The sequence below is a fragment of the Medicago truncatula genome, chromosome 7 (genome assembly GCF_003473485.1).
Source record: "Medicago truncatula cultivar Jemalong A17 chromosome 7, MtrunA17r5.0-ANR, whole genome shotgun sequence".
Lineage (NCBI taxonomy): Eukaryota > Viridiplantae > Streptophyta > Magnoliopsida > Fabales > Fabaceae > Medicago > Medicago truncatula.
In genome coordinates this window covers 24,357,126-24,379,242 of record NC_053048.1, presented here as the reverse complement: position 1 = coordinate 24,379,242, position 22,117 = coordinate 24,357,126, and the positions used below count along the sequence as shown (strand labels likewise).

General features: G+C 33.8%; 1 protein-coding gene across 3 annotated transcripts; it reads left to right on the top strand.

Moving 5' to 3' along the window:
• Positions 1–3,657: 3,657 nt before the first annotated feature.
• LOC112416292 (protein FAR1-RELATED SEQUENCE 5) lies at positions 3,658–17,252 on the top strand. 3 transcript variants are annotated; one of them, XM_024769604.2, is made up of 5 exons: positions 3,658–3,675; positions 8,455–8,590; positions 9,192–9,335; positions 15,104–15,547; positions 16,809–17,252. In XM_024769604.2, exons 4-5 carry the CDS (start codon positions 15,110–15,112, stop codon positions 17,016–17,018), a joined length of 648 nt encoding a protein of 215 aa, XP_024625372.1. In that variant the 5' UTR covers positions 3,658–3,675; positions 8,455–8,590; positions 9,192–9,335; positions 15,104–15,109; the 3' UTR covers positions 17,019–17,252. The 3 variants fall into 3 exon arrangements, with proteins under 3 accessions (XP_024625372.1, XP_039684054.1, XP_024625370.1); XM_039828120.1 differs by lacking the exons at positions 3,658–3,675; positions 9,192–9,335; XM_024769602.2 differs by lacking the exons at positions 3,658–3,675; positions 8,455–8,590; positions 9,192–9,335 and adding an exon at positions 13,914–14,291.
• The last annotated feature ends 4,865 nt before the right edge of the window (positions 17,253–22,117 follow it).

Sequence of the window (22,117 nt, the reverse complement as noted above, 5' to 3'; positions counted from 1 at the left end):
CTCTGAGTCAGAATCTGCATACCTCAGATCCTGACCAGGTTTCAAACACTTTGAAAAAGAAGCCACAAATAGCCAACACAATTCAACCCATCTTCTTGTGTTTTTCTCACCTCCAAACTTAACCTCTCACTTATGGGATCCTTCACTTCTCTAGTAGAGTGTTAAATACGACTGTTTAAGTTTTTCTTATATTTCATAAATGCATAAAATAATTGATAAAGATAGATTGAGAAAGAGATACGTTTACAAAAATAACTTTTGATTCATTGATTTTGTGTCTAAAATGGAGATAATGAGTACTATTTATAGGATAATATATTTCTACTGGCCAAAAGGACGTGTCCCATAAGTCAGTTAATTTTGTGGGTAGTGCATCAATTTTCCTCATTTAAAGGTTTGTGGGACCCAACTATTGGCTATTAGATTCCTCCTTCATGGCATGATTTGTTGATAAGGTCTTTCATGTGCAACCTTCCCAGGAACTTGCTTCCTTGCTCACACTCCTGGAGATTAGTGGTGTATAAACATAAAACATGGTTTTAAGCCTCATTGTATAGTGTTATTATGCTTTGACTTAGTCAGAAATCCTTTAGACATACGTTATTCCATACTTAGCTGCCTTAGTTTTTGCCTAACCTTCCCTCGGCTAAGAGGTTCCTCATCCTTACCTTAGTCATGTATCTTCTAATGTCAGCTAACAAGATAATTTTTTTATGGTGTAAACAATAAGATAATTCCAATTGAATGAATCCAATCATATCCCACTAAAACATTATTGTTCGACTTAGTTGGTATAACAAAAGCCATAGTTCTTCTTCTGGCCGATCATACCTTGAGTTTTACATTGGTTACTTCGTTGATCGGAGAAGCTTTTCAATTTAAACATGTGACGACCATGTTAGTGGTCTTTAAATTTGATTTTTCTTTTCCAATATTTTTTAACATAGCCATTGGAATAAGATTCTTGGTCGTTCCTGTTAGAACAAGAATGGTTCATACAAGTTCTCTTAGATTTTGATGATAATAAAGTATTGAAGAACAATAGGAATACTAACATATATTTAAGTGTGCATGATCTACTTATCATTAATAAGGAACATATAAAGAGCATCTGAAAGAGATTGGGAAGCTTAAAAGACTTTGGTGGTAGATACTGGAAGGTCAACCAGAATTCAGCATCCTTAGAAGAAGGATGCCTCACAAAAGTTGTAGAGTGATTTCAACAGATTTTCTGAAAGACATCAGACACATAATCTGACTAGCTACTTGGATCTTAGGGACCCAGAATCCACGTAAGCTTTTGTCTTATTCTGTGAGCTGTCTCTGCCATAGTATCTGATAGAGTAGTGCTTTTGTCTTCTTCTGTCTACATGTACAACACGACAAAGGACATCGGTCTCGAAGAGAGCAACATATAATTCCTCTTTCAGCAAAGGAAATTCAAAGGACTTTCCAATGGGATTATCCATATCAGGCAGAGGACCAAAGTTCTTGATGAAAGCTTCTCAACGATTTTATTTGCGTTTTCACTCTTCTCCAATATCTCTCAAATCACTGCCTATCAAAGGAGTTGAAGACCTGAAAAAGAAGTAACAAAACTCTGATATTTTATTGTGCCATTACTCTGTCAAATCTAATAGCGCAAAATACTTATGATTTATTTTCAATTCATATCTTAGAAATCCTAATGAGTATGTTCATTTGTTTAGTTTACACCAATTGCTTAGAAAAAGTGTAAGAACAAATTAACTTCTTTGCACTTGGGGTCAACCATTTTAGAAAGTCTCTCACTTGCGTGCTTGAGCATATAAGTCTCTTGGTGAAACCTTGTGCACATAGGAGTCTCAATCATTGTGATTGAGCAAGGGGAAGTCTTAAGCTGTTGTGCTTAAGCAAGGGAAGTCTTTAGGTAGATTCAAAGAGCATAGAAGTCTCTTGTAGTTATGATTGAGCAATTCGTAACCAGCTGTGATTATAGTGAAATCTCTTGAAAGTGCAAGGGGAATGGACTACTCCTGGATAGTAGGAGGAAACCAGTATAAAATTGTTGTGTGTACCTCAGATTCTGATTAGGCTGTTAAAACCAAAGAAAAAGAAAGCAACAAAAAGATCTATTTCTTGTGGGTTTTCTCACCTTTAGTTCCCTCAATCAACACTTATTTTTTGGTTTCTCTTTGATATGACCCATGATCTGAATAGGTTGTAGAAGATCTATTTCTTATGGTGGTTATTAATATGTTGAGAGTACTAGAGTTCGACTAAATGAAATTTGAATTCTCTCTAAAGAGGCAGGATCAAAGGTTCATGACACGTGGAAACAAGTCAAGTATGTCATAGGAAATATGGGTCACAAATCATAAATAAAAGTTCTTACGCTCGAATTATCCAAACACAGAGAGAGAAAAAAGTAACAAGAATGTATATAACTTATTTGATGAAAAAATTTACTTAATGCAATTCGAATAATTATCTTTTAATTCTTTGTTTTCATCTTTGAAGTTTAAGTTTAAGTTTTATTTTTAAATCTTAAAACCTTGTTTAATTCGATCGAATTAGACATTGATCTTCATCTTCTTCGTGTTTATTCTTAAGAGCATGATGGGCATTCAAACCTTTTCTGGAAAAACATTGCATAACATGTCCTAGGATTTCTAGTTTGGTCCTGCAAGAAACTTTTAAAATTAGTGTCTTGTTTACCAAAAACACCGGTAAACATGTATTTGTCCATTTTTTGAATTCACCATTTTATTTTATGGAATCATATTTTACAACTGATTTTTTTTCCACCATATAACCTCGCTTCATGGAAATGAGTATGTATGCATTTTCGGTCTAAAATGATTATGTATGCATATTAGTTAGAGTATATACATGATTGTTGTGTATTTTCTTCCTTTTGAACAAATTAGTTGGTTCGCACTAAGTATGTCTGCATTGTTGGTATAAAGTGATTATGCATCATTGAATGGAAATAAAAGTATGAGGTGAATTGTGTGTTAATATGTCAGTTTTTGTGACAAAGGAATTCATGCAAAATCACTCCTAAAATTTGTAACTTATGTACAAAATGCACCCTGGAATTGGCAACAAAAATTCACGTTAGTCCCTAATTTAAAAAACTTCAATATACACTATAACAACCTGTTATTTGCTAGGATTATTTTATTATTTATTTATATTCTTTTACATGTATTTAATTGCTTGATTGTGCGTTTGATTTGAGATTAGTGGATTTTGGGGCGAGAAGGGTATTTTAGTCATTTTTGAGCGAGGGTGCTTTAGTAATTTTAGAATGTAGAATATTTTAGTATTTTAGAGTGAATAGTTATTTTTACTAAGTTAGTAGTAACTTGTGCTAATTATTTCGAGAGAGTAATTATTCGATGTTTTAATGAGTTAGTGAGTAGTAACTTTTAGAATTTATTAGTAAGAGTTTTAGGCCCATTATGAATATTAGTAACCTACCCCATTGAAGAGTAGTATATATACTTAATTCATGAAGGAAAATTATAATTATAGACATTTCACATTCTCATAAGAATAGAGTGGCAAAAGAGACAAAGTAGAGAGATGGAGAGAAGAATAGAAGAGGAAGAACTTAGAAGAGAAGAAAGCAAGAGCTAAGGAGCTAGAAGAGGAGAGTGAAGCCTAAAATAGAGATTTTGAAGGTTTAAGGTAAGGGGGATAGTACTATTTCATCAAATAAGCTATAATCTTCTTTTTCTGCTTATGGGTCATAATTACTTTTGAATGAACTATGAATTTAATGATTTTTTATGTTAATTTAAGTGCTCCTATTTGATGTGTAATTATGGGTATATTCAATTTTATGAGATTGAAGTGTTTATATGTTCAAGTTCATAGTTTATGTTTGTAATAAGTTGTTTTGGTAATTTTTTCTCAATTAAGTGTAAACGATGAATTTTGTAAGCGATTAATGTTGAAACATGTTTCAAATCATTTGGTATACGATTGAATATGTTTGTATGTTGTTGGGGTTTGATTTGTGGGTGTTGTTTGTGAAGTTTGGATCAATTTGAGAGAATATGAGTTTTTGGTGAAAAATGAAGATGTTTTTGGATTCATGATGAAATGGTGATATGAACTTGTGTTTCAATTTATTTTAATGTCAATTTGATGCATGATAAATGTGGATGAAGTTTGAGTAACGTTTTGGGGTCAATTGGGATCAACATGGGGGATTTTGGGGAAAATTTAGTGAGTGTTCCCGAGAGGAACCCATATATCTGGGTTCTCTGTTCTGTGTAACTCGCCCGGCGAGCCTGTCTCCTCTGTGGCGAGTTGTTCAGGACATAACCCATAGTTTTGGGCGTTCCGGGTAGTTGGGGGCGTTTCCGGACACCCAGATGTGTTCATTTTTACGTGTTTGATTGTTGTTTTACCTTATAAACCTACTGAAACATCTTTTACTTGGATCAAATTCGGTTTCACAATTCTTGAGACGAAAATGGCTTAAAAATAAACGTAACTTAGGATTTTTCCGAAACTTGTTTTTCTTGAATAAAGTGATGAAGATATAACTTTATTTCTGTAATAATGAACCTAGAAAGATTATGCAAAGTATAGTTGAGCTTATAACTTGGTTTTACCTTGAAAATGATTTGATTTTGAAGAATGAAGAAAATGAGACGAACTTGGTGAATGATGTAGTAAATCCGCAAGTGCACGGTTTACCGATGTAGTAATAAAAAGATATCGTTGCGATAGAGAGTTATGAATTTAATTAACCTTTAACAATGATTAGAATAAAGTTTGAGTTAAAAGGTTGGATTTTGTTTGATTTAAAAGAAAATATAATAATATAAGCACCTTGGGATTATTGGTTCGTCATGGTGACAAATCCTTCACAAACCAAACCCTAAACCTAGAACCTTATGTTGGACCTATTTTCTAAAGACAAGTTTGTCTTTAGCCTATCACATATCCTTTCGGTCTCAGAGACTGTGTTTCTCTAGCAACCGCACCTATTTTCATGGTTGATTGCTATTGAAATCCTTGAAGTACGAAACTTTATTATCTCAAGGTTTGCTAGGCTATTTTCATGTTTCGCAATCCTTGTCTAACATCACTTGTTCCAATATCAAAATTTCATCTTTCGATCCTTCACTTGATATTTGTGATTATGAATTAATAACTATTAAACTTCACCTTTCAGTCCATCAATTAATACTTGTTAATTCATTATAAGAACGGTGAAATATATTAGAAAATAGATTTACATAAAATTAGGGTTCGAAGCTTGGTTTGATAGGGATTAGGTCATTAGACTCATCCAACAATCCCAAGACAAGAAGAGTCTACTCACACATGTTCGTTGTAGACATAGAAGAGAAGAAGAAGAAGAACATAAAATAAAATAAAGATGAACTTTTATTCAAAGGAAACAATTGTAACTATTAATTTCCAAGAACAAGAGATGATTCAATATATTTGCTAGCTACTCTATTTATAGTTTACGACTACTTAAGCCCCAAGAAATACATCAATAGAATGTTCCACAAGAAACCACAAGCTTTAGGTCAGAAATAAACTAAATAGGCAGCTTGTCAGAGAAGCAAAAGCAGCAAAAGGAGGGCTGTGGTGGTGGCACGGCCGTGCCACTGGAGGCACGGGCCGTGCCAAGCCTTCTGGTGGTAGGCTTCATATTTTTGCACCAAATCTTCGTATTTTTGGCCCGAATCAGCTCCAAATCTCGTTTCTTTTGCTCCAAGACTCAATCTTTCAAATATTTGTTCCTGAAATTAAATAACTTGCAATTGAATTAAAATAGTTCTAAAAAGGAAATAAAAACACATAAAATCTAAATAAAATAAACTCAAATAACCTATTAAAAACACTAATTAATGACTCATCAGTGATTTTTTTCGGAAATAACCTAAATTATGAAATGATGATAACATGAATGCATTACTGTGATGTTACGTGATATGTGAATATGATATGTTTATGTATTTGAACATGAATACCTTCTTTTGGTGAAAGAAATTGAAAATAGACGATTTTTGGAAAATAGACGAACTTTAAAAAAATTGAGTTTTATGATTCCATAACTTGTAAATGGATTGTATTCATGATAATATGATGAAATGAGGATGGATTAATGTTTGATTGGTGTATAGTGTATTGGTGATCATTATTGGTGAATAATTGTCTATTTGTGAATGGTGTTATGTGAAAAGATGATTGATTATTTGTGGTGATAAATCTTGTTGATGACTTTGATGATGACTTATAACTTGTTGATTGTGTGGATGTAAATACTTGATAATGCAATGGTGGTGAATTGGTGAATATGTTATATGATGGTGAAAATTGTATAATATAGTTTGGTGATATGTGCATTGTGGAATCTTTGCTTGAAGTCCATGCATTCATGGTCATGTCGAGTCTTATGAAGAGTGTAAATGGAGGTGTACTTTTACATTGCTTTGGTGAAATAACGTATTGAAGGTGTACTTTACGTTAGGTGTGGATTCATACGATAAAATTATCTTCGAAATCTAGTTGATACCAAGTGTCTAGAACATTGCACACACTTGATAATTGGTTAAACGTGTTATACTTAACTATGTGAATCAGTGATTATGCGCATTGGTGAATGTTATGAATATGTGAATTTGTACATTTTTTTATTATGCTTGTAAGCTCGATGAAAATGTTGATTTGGAAATTCATTGTTGAGTGATTTAATTATCTAATTATCGATCATTGAAAATGAATATGTTGCCTTACTTTCATTTGATTATATATTATTTGTGGAATATAATCTAGCCCCAAGTGGTCGTTTGGTTGACCGTCTGCCTATTTGTATGAATGAGTAGACGGCTTGCAGGAGTGATTTGCTTTTGCTTGTGAGTTTCTTGAGGACTAGTTTTGAAGCTACCTCTTTTTCTTATGCTCGAAGTCTAGTTTAGGGCTCTTATTAGAGTGTCGGATTTATGTTATTATTTTTGTCTTTTTGAGACTTGTTGCTTATTTATATTTGAGATTTTATTTGGTGACGAATTATAAGACTATGGCATGATTATTTATAACTGTTTATGTTGTTGAGATAAATTTGTATGATGATTTTTTCGCTGCGTACTTTTGAAAGCATAGTTATGCATGTTTTGAATTAATTGAAGATGTAGCATCTAAACTCTTTTGAATAATTGTATTATTTGCATGATTTATTGCGTTAAAGGGTTTAGGGTGTTACATACTCAATAACAACTCATAAAAACCATCATAGTAATAATGCTTAAACAAGTTTTTAAACCTAATTTTTCAACATAATGATTTTCCATTCATAATACAAATAATATGTGGATGGTTATGTATAGATGGAAACATCATTACAATAAAGAGCTATGTTTAAAACTTTTTTAAGGATTATTACTATGTTGGTTTTTGAGTTGTTATTGCATATATTGAAGTTCTTTTAATATGGTCAAATGTGATTTTTCCTGTCAATTTTAGGGTGCATTTTGCACATAAGTAACAAATATCAGGGCGAATTTTGCATAAATTACATTGTTACAAAAACTAATATATTAGCACACAATTTACCCCATACACTTATTTCTATTCAATGATACACAATCATTTTAGATCAATAATGGATACTTACTTAGTGTGAGCCAACTAATTTGTTTAAAAGAAAGAAAACACATTAATCCTATCATACACTTCAAATAATATGACTAAATATTCATTTTAGACCAACAATGCATACATATTCATTTCCATAAAGTAAGGTTATATCATGGAGAAAAAAATTTATGTTGCAAAATTTGATTCCATAAAAAAATGAAAAGAAAATTGTGAATTCAAAAAACAAGCAAAAACACCTAGAATTTTCAAAAATGGGCAAATACCCCCTTTGGCGTATCACTATCCATCTGATAGGTTATAAACTTTAAAGAAATAATATTTGTACAATCATTTTTTGACAACTTTTGAAATAACCCTCTCTCTCGTACTCACATGTGTTTTTATTCTCTCTCTCTATTGTTTTTGTCCAATCACAAAAGGAGAAAAATGGTTCTCACTAAAATTGTCAAATATTAGTTGTATAAATATCACTCCTCTAAACTTTAACAGGGGAAATGAATGGAGGGAGAACTTGCCTCACAATTTTTAATGTAAGGAGACATTTGCCTTTTTTTTCAAATTTCTCAAGGTAGTTGTAAGATTTTACAATTTCAAGAGATTTGGGTTATGTTAACCAGTGCCCTGGCACTGGTTAAGAAAATCAAAAAAAGAAATTTTTAAATTAAAAGAAATATTTTTAATGAGTTGACTGCACAAGTTTCATATGATGTTATTATATTTGCTACCTTAACCACATTACCCTTAATATTTACCTATTTACTCATTTTTATTATATAGGTAGGGATATTTTTGTGATTTAATATTATTTTCTCATACTAACTTTTCTTTCCTCTCAATTAGTCGACGGAACTCACATACAACACACCGCAGAAGATCATGTCTCCTCTTCGTTACTCAAATTTCTTCATTTTCTAATTTCGCTCCAAATTCTCTTCAAAACGCGCTTCTTCACTCAAAAGCTCTTCCTCCTTTCACAGTAAGTTACTCTGCTTTTCTTTTTTGCACAACCAAATCTCAATGTAAATACATACACGAGTTTTGCTTAATTTTGCATACTTTAAGGACTAAATTGTTGGATTTAATGACTATTATTGTATTTAGTTAAGAGACTAAGTGCGTGTTTTATTTTGTGGTGACCAACATTGATTTTGATTAAATTGATTTTGGTTAAAATTGAGTTGAATTTTGAGTATAAAAGTCACTTTTGGAATCAAAGCCACAAATCCTAGCTTCATGTTAGAATCAATTCTAGAGACAAAATCAATTTTATACCTCTGCATTAAATTGAAACCAAACATAAACTCAATTGGTAGTTTATTCGTATAGGATTGTAAGGTGATTGCATCTTTGGATATGATGATGATGATAATGAAGTATGAGATTCAGACATGAAAAAGGGGTTGGAGGATTTAGTAATTTGTGGTAGATAAGTTTATATGTTAAAATACAACAAATTTTGAAGAATGAGTGTTCAAAAGTTAAAGGATTCTGTTATGTTTTCCCTTTTTTCTGTTTTGCTTTTTTGGTTCTGTGTATAGAAAGTCTCATATCTTCCAATTTCCTTGTGATTTGGATAGCCGTTTTATTAGAGTTTATCTCAAATTGCTGCTGGACTCTAAGTATGCACTTTTGTTCTGCACGGTACGGCGTAATTTGATCCATGTAGCCGACCCCATTTAGCAGGATAAGACTTGGTTGTTGTTGTTGATCTTGCACATCAGGTCAAACTTTTAACCTTGGCTTGCACGAACTCACTTAAGAACACTGTGTTCTCGACTTTCATTACATTAAATTACTATGTTGTTAAATAACTGGTATAGCGCTGCTACACTGCTATTACATATCGGGATTTAGAGCAACCGCGACGAAAGCCGATACGCTATTGCGTTTCCGCTACGACTACAATAGTGATGACTTTTTGCATACTGTTGATACCGGTTTTTGCTTATATAGAGGAAGTGTCTGTCTCTTATGGTTTTTCGCCTAATGATAACATTAAAAATATCATGTGAACTACACATGATGTATTGAAATAAAATTATGCTGAATCGGTGATGAGATGGGATCTTATATAACCCCTAAATGCCACGGCGTAGGTAACCGCTCATCACTAAACCATCTCTTGCTCTCCATCTTCTCTTTTCACTTCATACTTCATCTCCTTCAAGACATTGATTTTGAGGATTCCAATTTAAGAAGTTGAACGATATGCCTCACTATCTGAAAATGAAGATAATTATTATGTTTGGGAAGAGGAGAGTAATTAGATCTTTTTATCTTTTCCACTAGTTAGAACTACAAGTTATAAGTTTGTTTTGAACTGCTTAGATTTTGTGTTTTAAGTCACTTTTAATTTTTTTGCGTCTTTTTTGCAGTAATGTATGAAACTATGTATCATGCTTTATTAGTTGTTTGAATTATTGAGATTTTGAGTTTTCTGTCAGTCATTTTTTTAATTTTTGCTAATGCTTTATTTTGTATGCAAACCGCTTTGCGGCTTCCGCAATTTTCTTGCTACACTATCCACTATTTTTCATAGCGGCTTTTCTGCAATTCGTTATAAATAACAATGTTAAATGATGATCTACAAGTAACTTGATAATTTGACATGACCCACGTCGCACAAAGAAGCATTCTAAGTTTCTAATCTGTACGGAAGTACCTATATCTTTTCAATGTCAACTGTGCCAACATAGAGTGATATTTTCCTTTTTTGTTTACTCACCTTTGACATAGGACAACATGCTAAACCAAACGATTTGAATTGGCTAAATAAATCCACATGTATGAAAGGTCTTGCTAATTAGAAATACCTTTTAAGGTCCCATACTTTGAGCTGCTATATATCCACAGAAGTGGATAGCCTATTTGTTATTGTAGAATAAGTTGCTGCTTTGTTCTGCATTTTGATTTAAACTCAGTTATGGCTTTAATCATTTCAAATAATGTTATCATTGTTGTAACTCGTGAACTATGAAGCACAAACATGGACACCTAAAACGACACGGACACTTACTCTTAGATAACAGTAATAATTTAAGAAGATGAAAGTGGTTAAGAGTAACCACACGTGTCAGTGTTGTACATTGACATGTGTCGGACAGCGACACACCTTTATCTGAGGTGTCAGTTCTTCATAGTTTGTAAGTGCATTGGCTTGAAAAGAATCAACTTAATATGGTTGAAAGAGAACAGTTCCGATTCATAGTTTTTAAATCATGAATAGGCTGTAAAATACAAAGCTTCTAATCTAGAGTCTTAGCTGAGATGGAATATGGATAGGTGTGGATCTTGTCCAACCTTGATGTGCTCCAAGAACTACCTATCAGTAAGTTTGGTTAGTGTTATTTTGATTTTGACAGGGACACAAGGATTTTGGGTCAGCAGCGAAAGTTTATTTCAGGGTACAGGATACGAGTCCCGAATTGAAGGTGAACTTGGCGCAACTATGTATGGAGGGATCGACGATTCATTTTTGCAAAGCTTTGCTCGACGACGAAGCGAACCTGACATGGGAGGTTTTCAAAGATGCTCTGTTGGAGAGATATGGAGGTATCAGAGAGGGAGATGTTTTTGAACAGTTAGCATCGTTGCAACAAGAAGGCGGTGTAGTGGAGTACATGGAGGAGTTTGAGCGCTTAGTGGCTCAAGTACCGCGGATTCCAGATGCACAGTACATGGGGTATTTTCCCCATGGATCACGTGAAGGCATCAGAGATCGTGTTCGAAGCTTGAAGACGATGGGATTGTTATCACGCACGCGTCTAATGTATCTCGCACATGTGGTGGAAGCGGTGGAAGGGGAGGTGCAGGAGAAACCTTACCGTGGAAATCACATTAGTGGATCACGTGATTGGGCTTCTCAGACTAGATTTAACGGGTCACCTGGATCCGAGTCGAGTGTAACGGGTCATACATGAAACTAAAGGAGAGATTCAAGGGGTACCCATTCTAATGTTAATAGACAGTGGAGCAACACATAACTTCATCTCTAGAAAGTTAGTTCATGCGATGGGATGGAAGGTGGAAACACAACACCTCTACCAGTGAAAATGGGCAATGGGTTCCAAGCCAATGCTCAAGGGGAGTGCCGAGATTTGATTATTGAGGTGGGAAAGGTTAAGCTAACTATTACAGCTTTGTTATTCGACTTGGATGACATTGATTTGGTTTTGGGAATGGCATGGTTAACGAAGTTGGGAGAGATGTGGGTAGATTGGATGCAACAACTAATGAGATTTAAATTTAATGGAGATTGGGTGGAGTTGAGTGGAGCTGGTAGTCAATTAGAACAACAAGGAGATTTACCAATATTTTTGGCAAAGTCAAGGCATGAGGTAGATGTGTTGTACATGTCAATTGAAGGACAAGGAGTAACAACTGCAGAATTGTCTCCTGCGCAGAAACATGAGGTGGATCAGATGTTGTGTCGGTTTGCTGTGATTTTCCAAGAGCCCAGAGGCATGCCTCCTATGACAAAACAAGAACACCCAATTTGTTTAGTGGAAGGGCAGGGACCGGTTAATGTTCGTCCTTACCGTTACCCGCATCACCACAAGAATGAGATAGAGACAAGTTAAAAGATGCTAGTTGCGGGAATCATTCGTACGAGCCAAAGCGCATTTTCGAGTCCGGTGATCTTAGTCAAGAAAAAGGATGTTTCGTGGAGGATGTGCGTTGACTACAAAGCTTTAAACAAGGTAACAGTTCCGGATAAGTTTCCCATTCCGGTCATTGAAGAGTAGTTGGATGAGTTACATGGAGCATGTTTTTTTTTTCAAAAACTGATCTCAAGTCGGGCTATCACCATGTTCGGATGCGTAGTGAAGATGTGCACAAAACTGCGTTTCGGACTCATGAAGGACATTACGAATTTCTCGTAATGCCTTTTGGAATGATGAACGCCCCCTCAACTTTTCAAGCCTTGATGAATGATATTTTCAAGCCTCTTTTGCGAAAGTTTGTGCTGGTTTTTTTTTATGATATACTACTCCCTCCATTCCTTTTCTTTTGATGTTTTAGCTCTTGACACAAGTTTTAAGGAGTAATTAAAGTATATAAACATTTGTGTGTTTTTTACTTAAATGTCCTTATTTATCATTAAATTCACATGTGATAAACCAAAGGTCACAACTACTTTAATAGTTTATTGTGTTTTCCAACAAGGGTAAACTTGAGAAAACAATAATAAATTCACTAAAACATCAAAAGTTTTGGAATATAGTTGAAGTTCTAAAACATCAAAAGAAAAGGAATGGAGGGAGTAGTATATAGTGCTACTTGGAGGGAATATATGCATCACTTGAGAGTAGTCCTTCAAATCCTCTTGGATAACAAGTTGGTAGCCAATCAAAAGAAATGCTATTTTGCCCAGCTCGGTGGAATATTTGGGGCCCATAATTTCTCATGAAGGAGTAGCCATGGATCCAGCGAAAATCAAATGTGTTCTACAATGGCCAGTACCAAAGCATGTGAAGGGAGTAAGAGGTTTTCTTGGCCTTACCAGCTATTACAGAAAGTTTATTAAAGACTATGGTAAGCTAGCCAAGCCTTTAACAGAGCTCACAAAAAAGGAAGGATTTATGTGGGGAGCTCAAGAGCAGGTAGCATTTGAGGTGCTCAAGCACAGGGTGACAACAGCACCTGTTTTAGCTCTCCCTGATTTTAGCAAAGAGTTCTACATTGAGAGTGATGCATCCGGGAACGGTTTGGGAGCAATTCTTCTGCAGAACGGGCGGCTAATTGCATATTTTAGTAAAGCACTAGGGGACAGAAATTTAACAAAGTCAGCTTATGAGAAAGAGTTAATGGCAGTAGCTTTATCTATCCAGCATTGGCGTCCATATTTAATGGGGCGAAAATTCACTGTTTGTACTGACCAGAAGAGCTTAAGACAGCTATTGCAGCAACAAATTACTACTATGGATCAACAGAATTGGGCAGCAAAACTGTTTGGTTACCAATTTGACATATTGTACAAACCGGGATTGGAAAATAAAGGTGCAGATGCCCTGTCCCGCGTGCATGATAGTCCTGAATTGCATTCGTTAGTGCATTATCCCGAGTGGCTGGAGGGTAAGGAAGTGCTGGAAGAAGTGCACAAGGATGAAGTCTTGAAGGGAATCATTTCTGCTCTGCAAAAAGGAGAACCTACTAAGCCTGGCTTTGCGTATCGCCGCGGGGTTCTGTTTTATGAGGACAGGCTGGTGCTGGCTGCAAATTCTAAGTGGATCCCAAAACTGCTGCTGGAATTTCATTCATCTCCACAAGGTGGTCATTCGGGATTTTATCGTACATATTGACGGGTTGCGGATAATTTATTCTGGGTTGAAATGAAGAAACAGATTCAGCGATTTGTGCAGGCATGTGATATTTGTCAAAGGCAAAAATATGTAGCAACAACTCCCGGGAGGCTTCTCCAATCACTGCCGGTGCCATCTCAAATTTGGGAGGATGTGTCGAAGGATTTCATCACCGGTTTACCGAAATCTAAGGGCTATGAGGCAGTGATGGTGGTGGTGGATAGACTGTCAAAGTATGCGCACTTCATACCTCTGAAGCATCCTTATTCAGCAAAAACACTTGCTGACGTGTTTGTTAAGGAAGTCATAAGGCTGCACGGTGTTCCGATATCGATTGTAAGCGATAGAGATCCGATATTTGTGAGCAAATGCACGGTACAATTCTCTTTATTCCAAAGCAAAGAAAGACCTCAATCTAGAATCGGTTTATAGGCATGTAGAATCTTATTCAGACTGGCTATTAGTAGTTTTCGGCACTTAGTCTTGCTTTGGCAGCACTATTACTATTATTGGTACTAGCGTCAAGACAGTCACTAGCCGTCTTTTCGCTTTTCTATTGTGCTTAATTGTATATTTATTTTATCGCATCTGGTTACAATTTTTTTCACAATTAAATAAAGATTTAACGAATATTGTTCGTGTTGTAGTTGAATTGTTCCTATTATAATGAGATTTAACTGTTTTTTAATTAAATATTTAAATAATATTATAAAAAAGTTTTAATTGTAGTTTTAATAGTTTAAATGAAGGGTATAATTGGAAGAATGAAAAAAGCCAGCACTAAATCCCATAAATCCTTTATATATTGTTATAGGTTAACACAATATACTTGTGGTAGTATGATTTATGAATTTTGACTCAATTACTTAATTTTTTTTTCATTTTATTATTCCTTGTTTTTCCTGTTATTCGTTTGGCTGGTCCTACGAAACAAATTGTCACTCGGTACTATCCAGATAATAACAAATAATAGCCTGCAGACACTTCAATTTATTTTTCCTTATCTCATAAACTCAATCAGTATGTGATGTGTATACTCTGATGTTTATTCTTGACTTCGTGTGAAGTGTTTTCGGCGGATTGACTATGCATCCTTGAATTCGAAAAATCTGAATTTTTACATATCAAAATACATCACACTGATCGAAACAGTACTAATGTATATCCTGTTGACATAAATTGTGCAGATTTTTATGGATTCTGTGGTAGTGGATTCAGACAAGGGAAATGAGGCAGATCATAGCTTTCTAGAAGAGAGCACACATATATTGGATGGAGTTGAACTTCAAGAGCCATATGTGGGCATGGAGTTTGATTCTGAAGAAGCTGCCAGGAAGTTTTATGCTGAATATGCTAGACGCGTAGGATTTGTTGTGCGCGTTATGCAACGTCGACGTTCTGGAATTGATGGCAGGACTCTTGCTCGTCGACTTGGATGTAACAAACAAGGATTCTCACCAAATAGCAAGGGAACATTGGGAAAAGAAAAAAGACCACGGCCTAGTGCACGAGAAGGTTGCATGGCAACAATTTTGGTTAAGATGGAAAAATCTGGAAAATGGGTTGTCACAAGATTTATAAAAGATCACAACCATCCTCTAACTGCCACAGCTAATGGTTTCAGGACAGAGGTGAATACAAAATCAATCAAGTTTTTTTTTCTTCTTCATATCTTCTCAATCCTCAACTAAATATATTTTTCAACATTATTGGCTGTGCCGCTATCCGAGATTGAGAATGTGTCGTGGATAGGCTGTGACAAGCTCTGGTATCACTAAAGCTCGTATTCTTCTATGGCAACACAGGTCACGGTTGTGACAACATTTCCCTCTAAGAGATATGTCCTGCTTTGTGATAGAAACTGATATCAAAACATATAAATTAATAGTAATATTACAATAGATTCCCAAGAAATTCGAGAGTCTTGGTACTCTCCCCTCCAAGAATTCGAGAGCTTGGTCTCTCCCTCCCAAATAACCACTTTCTACCTTTCAGAATAATCTACAACAGCCTGTGGTTACCCTTTTATTCACACACTATACATAACTAACTTTATAACTACTACTTACCCAATAGCCGCCATAACTGCTATTATAAAATATAATATTTATTTCATAATAATGAATAGTCTAATAATACTCCCCCCCGTCCCATGAGCATAGCTTAGTTGGTAGGACAATGCATTATTATATGCAGGGGCCGGGGCTCGAACCCCGGACTCCCCACTTATTCTCCTTATAAGGTGAATTCTAGCCACTAGGCTACTTGACCAAAAAATACTCCCCCCCTAAAGTTTCACCTTGTCTTCAAGGTGAACATGAAGTGCCCCCAGGGTCCCATTGCAGCCTAATTGAAACATCAATTTGTTGTGGAAGTGGGACAATTTCATATAGTTCAAGAACGGTCTTGTTCATGTTCTTTCTACGTACAGTTAGTGTTCACTACTGTTATTGGAGTTGCATGTGCAAGGAAACAGAGATGAATTATCTTTCAAGTTAACAGAGATTAGTAGTAACTATAATGATGATGGTGATGATAAAATGTAAATATTCAAATAAAAAAGATATTAAAGCCAAGCCGTAGCCTTATTCGATATTTCCTTATATAAAACATGAGACACCAGAGATAGTTAAGAACTTTGGATTTAGGAAGTAATGGATATATTTGGGAACTAATAAATGGTTTTAGATATTTTATTACATTAAATTAGGTGTTTGGTACATAAAGATGTAAAGAAAGCTAAGCATATGAACTCAACTTCTTGGTCTCGCTGGAATTGATTCTTATGGAGAAGAATGTCTTTGCAACTTTCTGATATTAACTTGTTTTTTCCAAATCTACTTGATATGTTGATCCTTACTGTTTCAATTTACTTTTCCGTCTACTTTGTAGGACGATAAAGATAAGAAAATCGCTGAACTTACTATGGAGTTGGAGCGACAAGATGAACTATGTGCTGCATATAGAGAAAAACTACTCAGCTTCATAAACAATATTGAGGAGCAAACGGAGGAAATGTCCACAAGAGTTCAACTCATTATTGAAAATATAAGGAGAGCTGAGTCTGAAATGCAAAAAAGCTCACAGAAAGTGTATAATTGAATGTGTATGGTATATAATTTCAATAGTTGTATATTACTCCATTATACATTGGAATATGTTCTTTGCTATTTCTCTTCCCGCGAGCTCGGGGAAATGAGATGCGTAGCACCTACCGTTTTATACATAAGTTATTTCCGAATCACATCAATAGTTATAAATGATGTATTTTATGTAGGATCGGCAAACGTTGTTCACATTTTGATGAAAGAAATGGAAACCACAACTACAACAACACATTTGATTTGCATACACCGACAATGTAAAACTTTTTTACAAATGCATCAATCAAGTAATTTTATATAAATATTTGTTGATATTTTATAAACTAAGTTAAGATATGATTCGATTCGATGCATATGTAAAATAATACTACAATGTCACAAACACAATTCCAATTCACACGTACAAAATGTTTCGAATGCATTCATATCAGACATCAACAACTTAAAACAATAAGGGTTAACAATCATGTATTGGGCTCAAGTGGTTTATGACCTCCACTAAAAAACAAATTGTTTGGAAGAACACAAATTCAATTTTTGAGTGGAACAATTTTATACTCAAAATGTGTAATGATGAAACAACTAGTTTCGAGATTTTCGAATGGTGCACGTACTAATCACCCTACGGTGCAATATTCAAAAGATGTGATTCTTGATTAGACACGTGATATGTGCACCAGGTAGAACATGTTAGTTCACATAAGACACATAGCCTTTGGAGTTGTCGAGTTGTCAAGCATCAATTTTTTTATCGTTTTCCAAACAAACAAAATCTGGGGGAACATGTAGCGAAATTTCAACTCGTCGAAGGGGACTGAGAGTCAACATAAACTCAACCTTTTTGAACAAAACATTGAAGGACTCGAGTATAATCGAGGAATTGACAAAAAAAGATGACTTTTGAGACACATTTGCATAAGATGTAGAACTTTAACACGTGTAATGGAGATAGTCGACCGTTCAAGCACATGGTATATCAAGACTTAAATTAGACAGAATACCAGTTGATGAAGAACAAATTTGGAGCATGTATTGATCCACAACACAATCTGAGAATAGATCAACAAAGAAATCTCCATGAATGACGGTTACTTAATTTTCTTTCTTTATAAATAAGAGTTCTCACAAAGAACAAATGATCAAATATTTAAGTCTTCCTAACCTGAAGCAGACTCAAGCTTTCCATAAATATAAATAAATATACATTCCCCTCTCCTTTAAGCTACTTTATTTTTCTTGTAATTTCAAGTTAAAGTACTTTACACTTTACAGGTTTCAACAAGTTTATTTTCCAAAACATTGTTTTTCCAATTCATTTGCTTTCTTTACACCTTACATTTCAGTCTTCTTGGCAAAGGGTAATGGTTCATGATCGTTACATTACTTAGTTTATGATAGTCCATACACAATATAATTGTTCCTTGACCAAAAGAAAAGGTGTTCCTTGAGGAAATACACTTGGTCGAATGAGCTCTTTTTGTATTAATGCTTCCTGTGGTGTCCCTTTCCGAAGGTAATAGCTAGGTATGTAAAAGAGTTTGACTTTAAGGAAGTGGTTCATAGGTAGTACTTGGATTTAGATTCACTTACTAACAAGATTTTAATTATTTAATTTTTTTACAAGATAATTTAGATGGAAGTGTTTATACTTTAAATTTATGAACCTAATACCTTTAATTGTTTTAGTTATGCAAATATTTTTTCAAGTCTTTTGATGAAATTTCTTTTATGAGTTGAATAAATTTGCTCCTTGAAAAGTTTTGAGTGCAAAAGAAAGAGCGGATATTATGTTAATGATGTCATAGAGGAGATAAGGTTCAACTGAACCTTTATCAGTCGAATTCCAAAATCGCTAAAGAATTATCTAATGAGTAAATAGGTAATTAACCTAAATTGTAAGCTTCGTCAATTACGCTTCTAAAATTAACAAAACTTTAATTATTCTTTAAAATTGCACAACGTTAATCAATTTACCCCATCCGTCAAATTTTTCTGTTAGTGAACACAACGTTTTGCAAATACCCCACTGAAGTTTTGCACTTATGTGCCCGAACTTGAAAATTTATATATTTTTTTTTATGTATAATGAGAACTATTGCTGTTCTTTTTTATTTATTTATTTGGGGAGAAATAGGATAGATATGTAACATAGTGATTTTCTTGATGACTGATTTATTAAATTTAATCAGGAGAAGTGAATGAATGATACCATCTTAAAAATAGGTACTAACTTGAGGTTTTGTCTTTTCTTTTTCACATTGCATGTCATATCAGAGGAAAATGCATAGACCTTAAATCTTAGATTATGTGAACTATTTGGGAAATAGAAAGCCTTTATATTATTCTATGAAGTGTGAGTTATGCTCCAAGGTTCTTAGCTTGTTTTAGTATCAAAATGAAAAAAAGGCTTTGTGTCATGTTTTATACAAGAAAATTAGTTCACATCTAATTATGTACTAATCTTGTTCTTGTCTTGTGAAGGTGGTGTACACTCCTTAATTGTGACTTTGTTTCTCTTATTGCTACTCATGCTAAGCTTAAGCCTGGTAAACTCTGTGAATTCTCTCAGGACCGTTGTAAAAATAACCACTATTGTCACTTTAAAAAATACACATTTTTCCCTTCCCTAATTTTTTTTTTAAAAAAAAAAATATGGGAAAAGCAAACAGGTACAAACCTATTTTGATGTATATATGCTTGTAGTTTTCCCAAACTTCAAAATTAATAGTTAACTTTAATATTTAACTGTTAATTGTTTGCCTTTAAGAAAAAAATAATATAAATTTTTAAGCTTGGGGGGCATTTTGCACATAAGTGCAAAACTTCAGAAGGGTATTTGCAAAACGTCATGTTCACCAACAGAAAAATTTGACGAAGGGGATAAATTGATTAACGTTGTGAAATTTCAGGAGGTAATTGATGAAACTTACAATTTCGGAGGGGGTAATTGTCTATTTACTCATTATTTAATTAAATTAAATTATTTGCTTAACTTTATAAATTAAAACAATAATGTTTTTATTTGCTTAACTTTATTAAGTTTTTAGTCAAAACCAAAATTATTTGCTTAACTTTATAAATTAAAAAAATAATATTTTTTATTTGCTTAACTTTATAAATTTTTTAGTCAAAACCAAAATTTCATAAAAAAAAGCACCATTTATAATTTTTAAACGTTTGTGCAATAAAAAGAGAAAAGACGGACACAGGAGTTCCGTCTTTATCGCTAGTTAATACTCCCTCCGTTCCTTTTTAAGTGTCACTTTTGGAGAAAAATTTTGTTCCTATTTAACTGTCACTTTCAAAGTTCAATGCAATATTAAATGTTGTTTTACCAATATTGTCCTTAGTTATTTATTGCGGAGAGAGAAATATATGAAATGAGATATTAAATGAATAAGGTCATTATAGTAAAAATATAGCTTATTGCATCAAAAGTAATATCAATTGTTTTTTTTTTGACAAAAAAGTAGTATCAATTGTTGATTGTCTTGATTTGTGTAAAATGTCAAAATGTGACAATTAAAAAGGAACGGAGGTAGTATATAATGCACATGAACCAATTTTTTTGAGTCCTTTGTTATTTATTTAATAGTTTTTCAAAATTCTAGAAATATGAAACTAAATTAATAATAAAAAATTTGACGTGATATATTTAAAAAATTTAAAATTTAATAAATTATTTTACCAGTCAACGGTTATTGTTTAAAAAATTATATTAGTATCGGACAATTTTTATATTTTTAGAACACAATTCCGTTTCCTTTTCTCGTTTTTCTGTAAGCTCCATCATCCCTAACCCTTACAAATTCAATCTCTCTTCTATATTTATTTGGTCAGCAAATCTAAATCTTTGTCATCCTTGATCTGAACTAAACAATTCTCAAAATAAAAAACCTAAACCGCTATCTTTGAAATGAATCGACGTCAAACTCGCCCAGTTCGCAAACTTAAAACAATCTCTGAAAATCGGGCATTACTTTCTCATAAAAAAGAAATTCAAGAATCCCACAAGAGATCTGATGAGGGAACTCATGTTGATGGTCAACATGAGGGTCGGGTCGAACCGAATGTAATGGAGTCTTCTTCTGAACCGGTAGAAATTGTTCAAAATGATCATTGTTGTTTTCCCATTTGGGAAGCAATCAGGGCTATATGGAATGCTATCTGGTCACACTGAAGCTGCTATTTCATCTCTATCCTCCTTGATGAAGACTCTTATAAGGTCTTTTACAAATTACGTCTTTTTTTTTTTTGGTAGATAGACGAAATGACAAAGCCATTATAAACTCACACACACAAGTGGAGGTACCGGGGTTCGAACCCCGGTCATGGCATCCGGCCTAACAATTTCAGCATTTTGCCAGTTGAGCTAGGACTTCAGGATAAATTGTCTTTTTTTTTTTTTATCCTATTTGCATATTTTATTTTCTATTTGACTCAATTGTTACTTAATTTTTGGTAATTTATATGAATTGTGCTTTGTTGAGAAACTATTAACTATTTATGAATAAAAATGCATATATTGTTCCATTTATGAGTATAATATTGTAATATATTTATGTAATGTGTAGCAACTACTTTATCTATTCTTATAACATTTCTGTTTTTGTCAATCAAAATGGATGAAAAATATTTTCACGTTGACATTGTTGGTAATTTAAGAGACTTTTTCTTTTGAAAATTATTGAGTTTATTTGTCTTTTTTTGAAAAGTTTGGAGAGTCTATCTTTGCTCTATCTAGGAGGCCTCCATTTACCCTTCAATTTATAGATGACTAACACGCGACAAAAATAAAACAAACGGTTGAGATTAAAAAGTGAAAGCAAAACATTGGTTTGATGCTAAACAAATCGTACATGCTTCCTCTTTTATGAGAAAACACGCTCCTCCTTCTTTTTCTTATTTTTGCCACGTGTCAGCCATCTATAAACCGAACATGGGTAAATGGAGGCCTTCTAAATGGAATAAAGATGGACTCAGTTTGAAGCTTCTTTTTCTATTGGTGGTAAAACCCTCCATCATTGTTCGATTGTGTTTGAAGATATTAGAATCGCTAAGTTAATTAAGATTCTTTTAACTTTTACGTTGTGAGAA

Bases quoted from the DNA above. Each gene is read 5' to 3' on its own strand.
- LOC112416292 (XM_024769602.2), top strand. From the start codon at position 13,947: ATGAAGAAACAGATTCAGCGATTTGTGCAGGCATGTGATATTTGTCAA. The intron at 14,292-15,103 runs GTACAATTCTCT...TAAATTGTGCAG, and splicing joins TATTTGTGAGCAAATGCACG to ATTTTTATGGATTCTGTGGT. The intron at 15,548-16,808 runs GTGAATACAAAA...TCTACTTTGTAG, and splicing joins CTAATGGTTTCAGGACAGAG to GACGATAAAGATAAGAAAAT.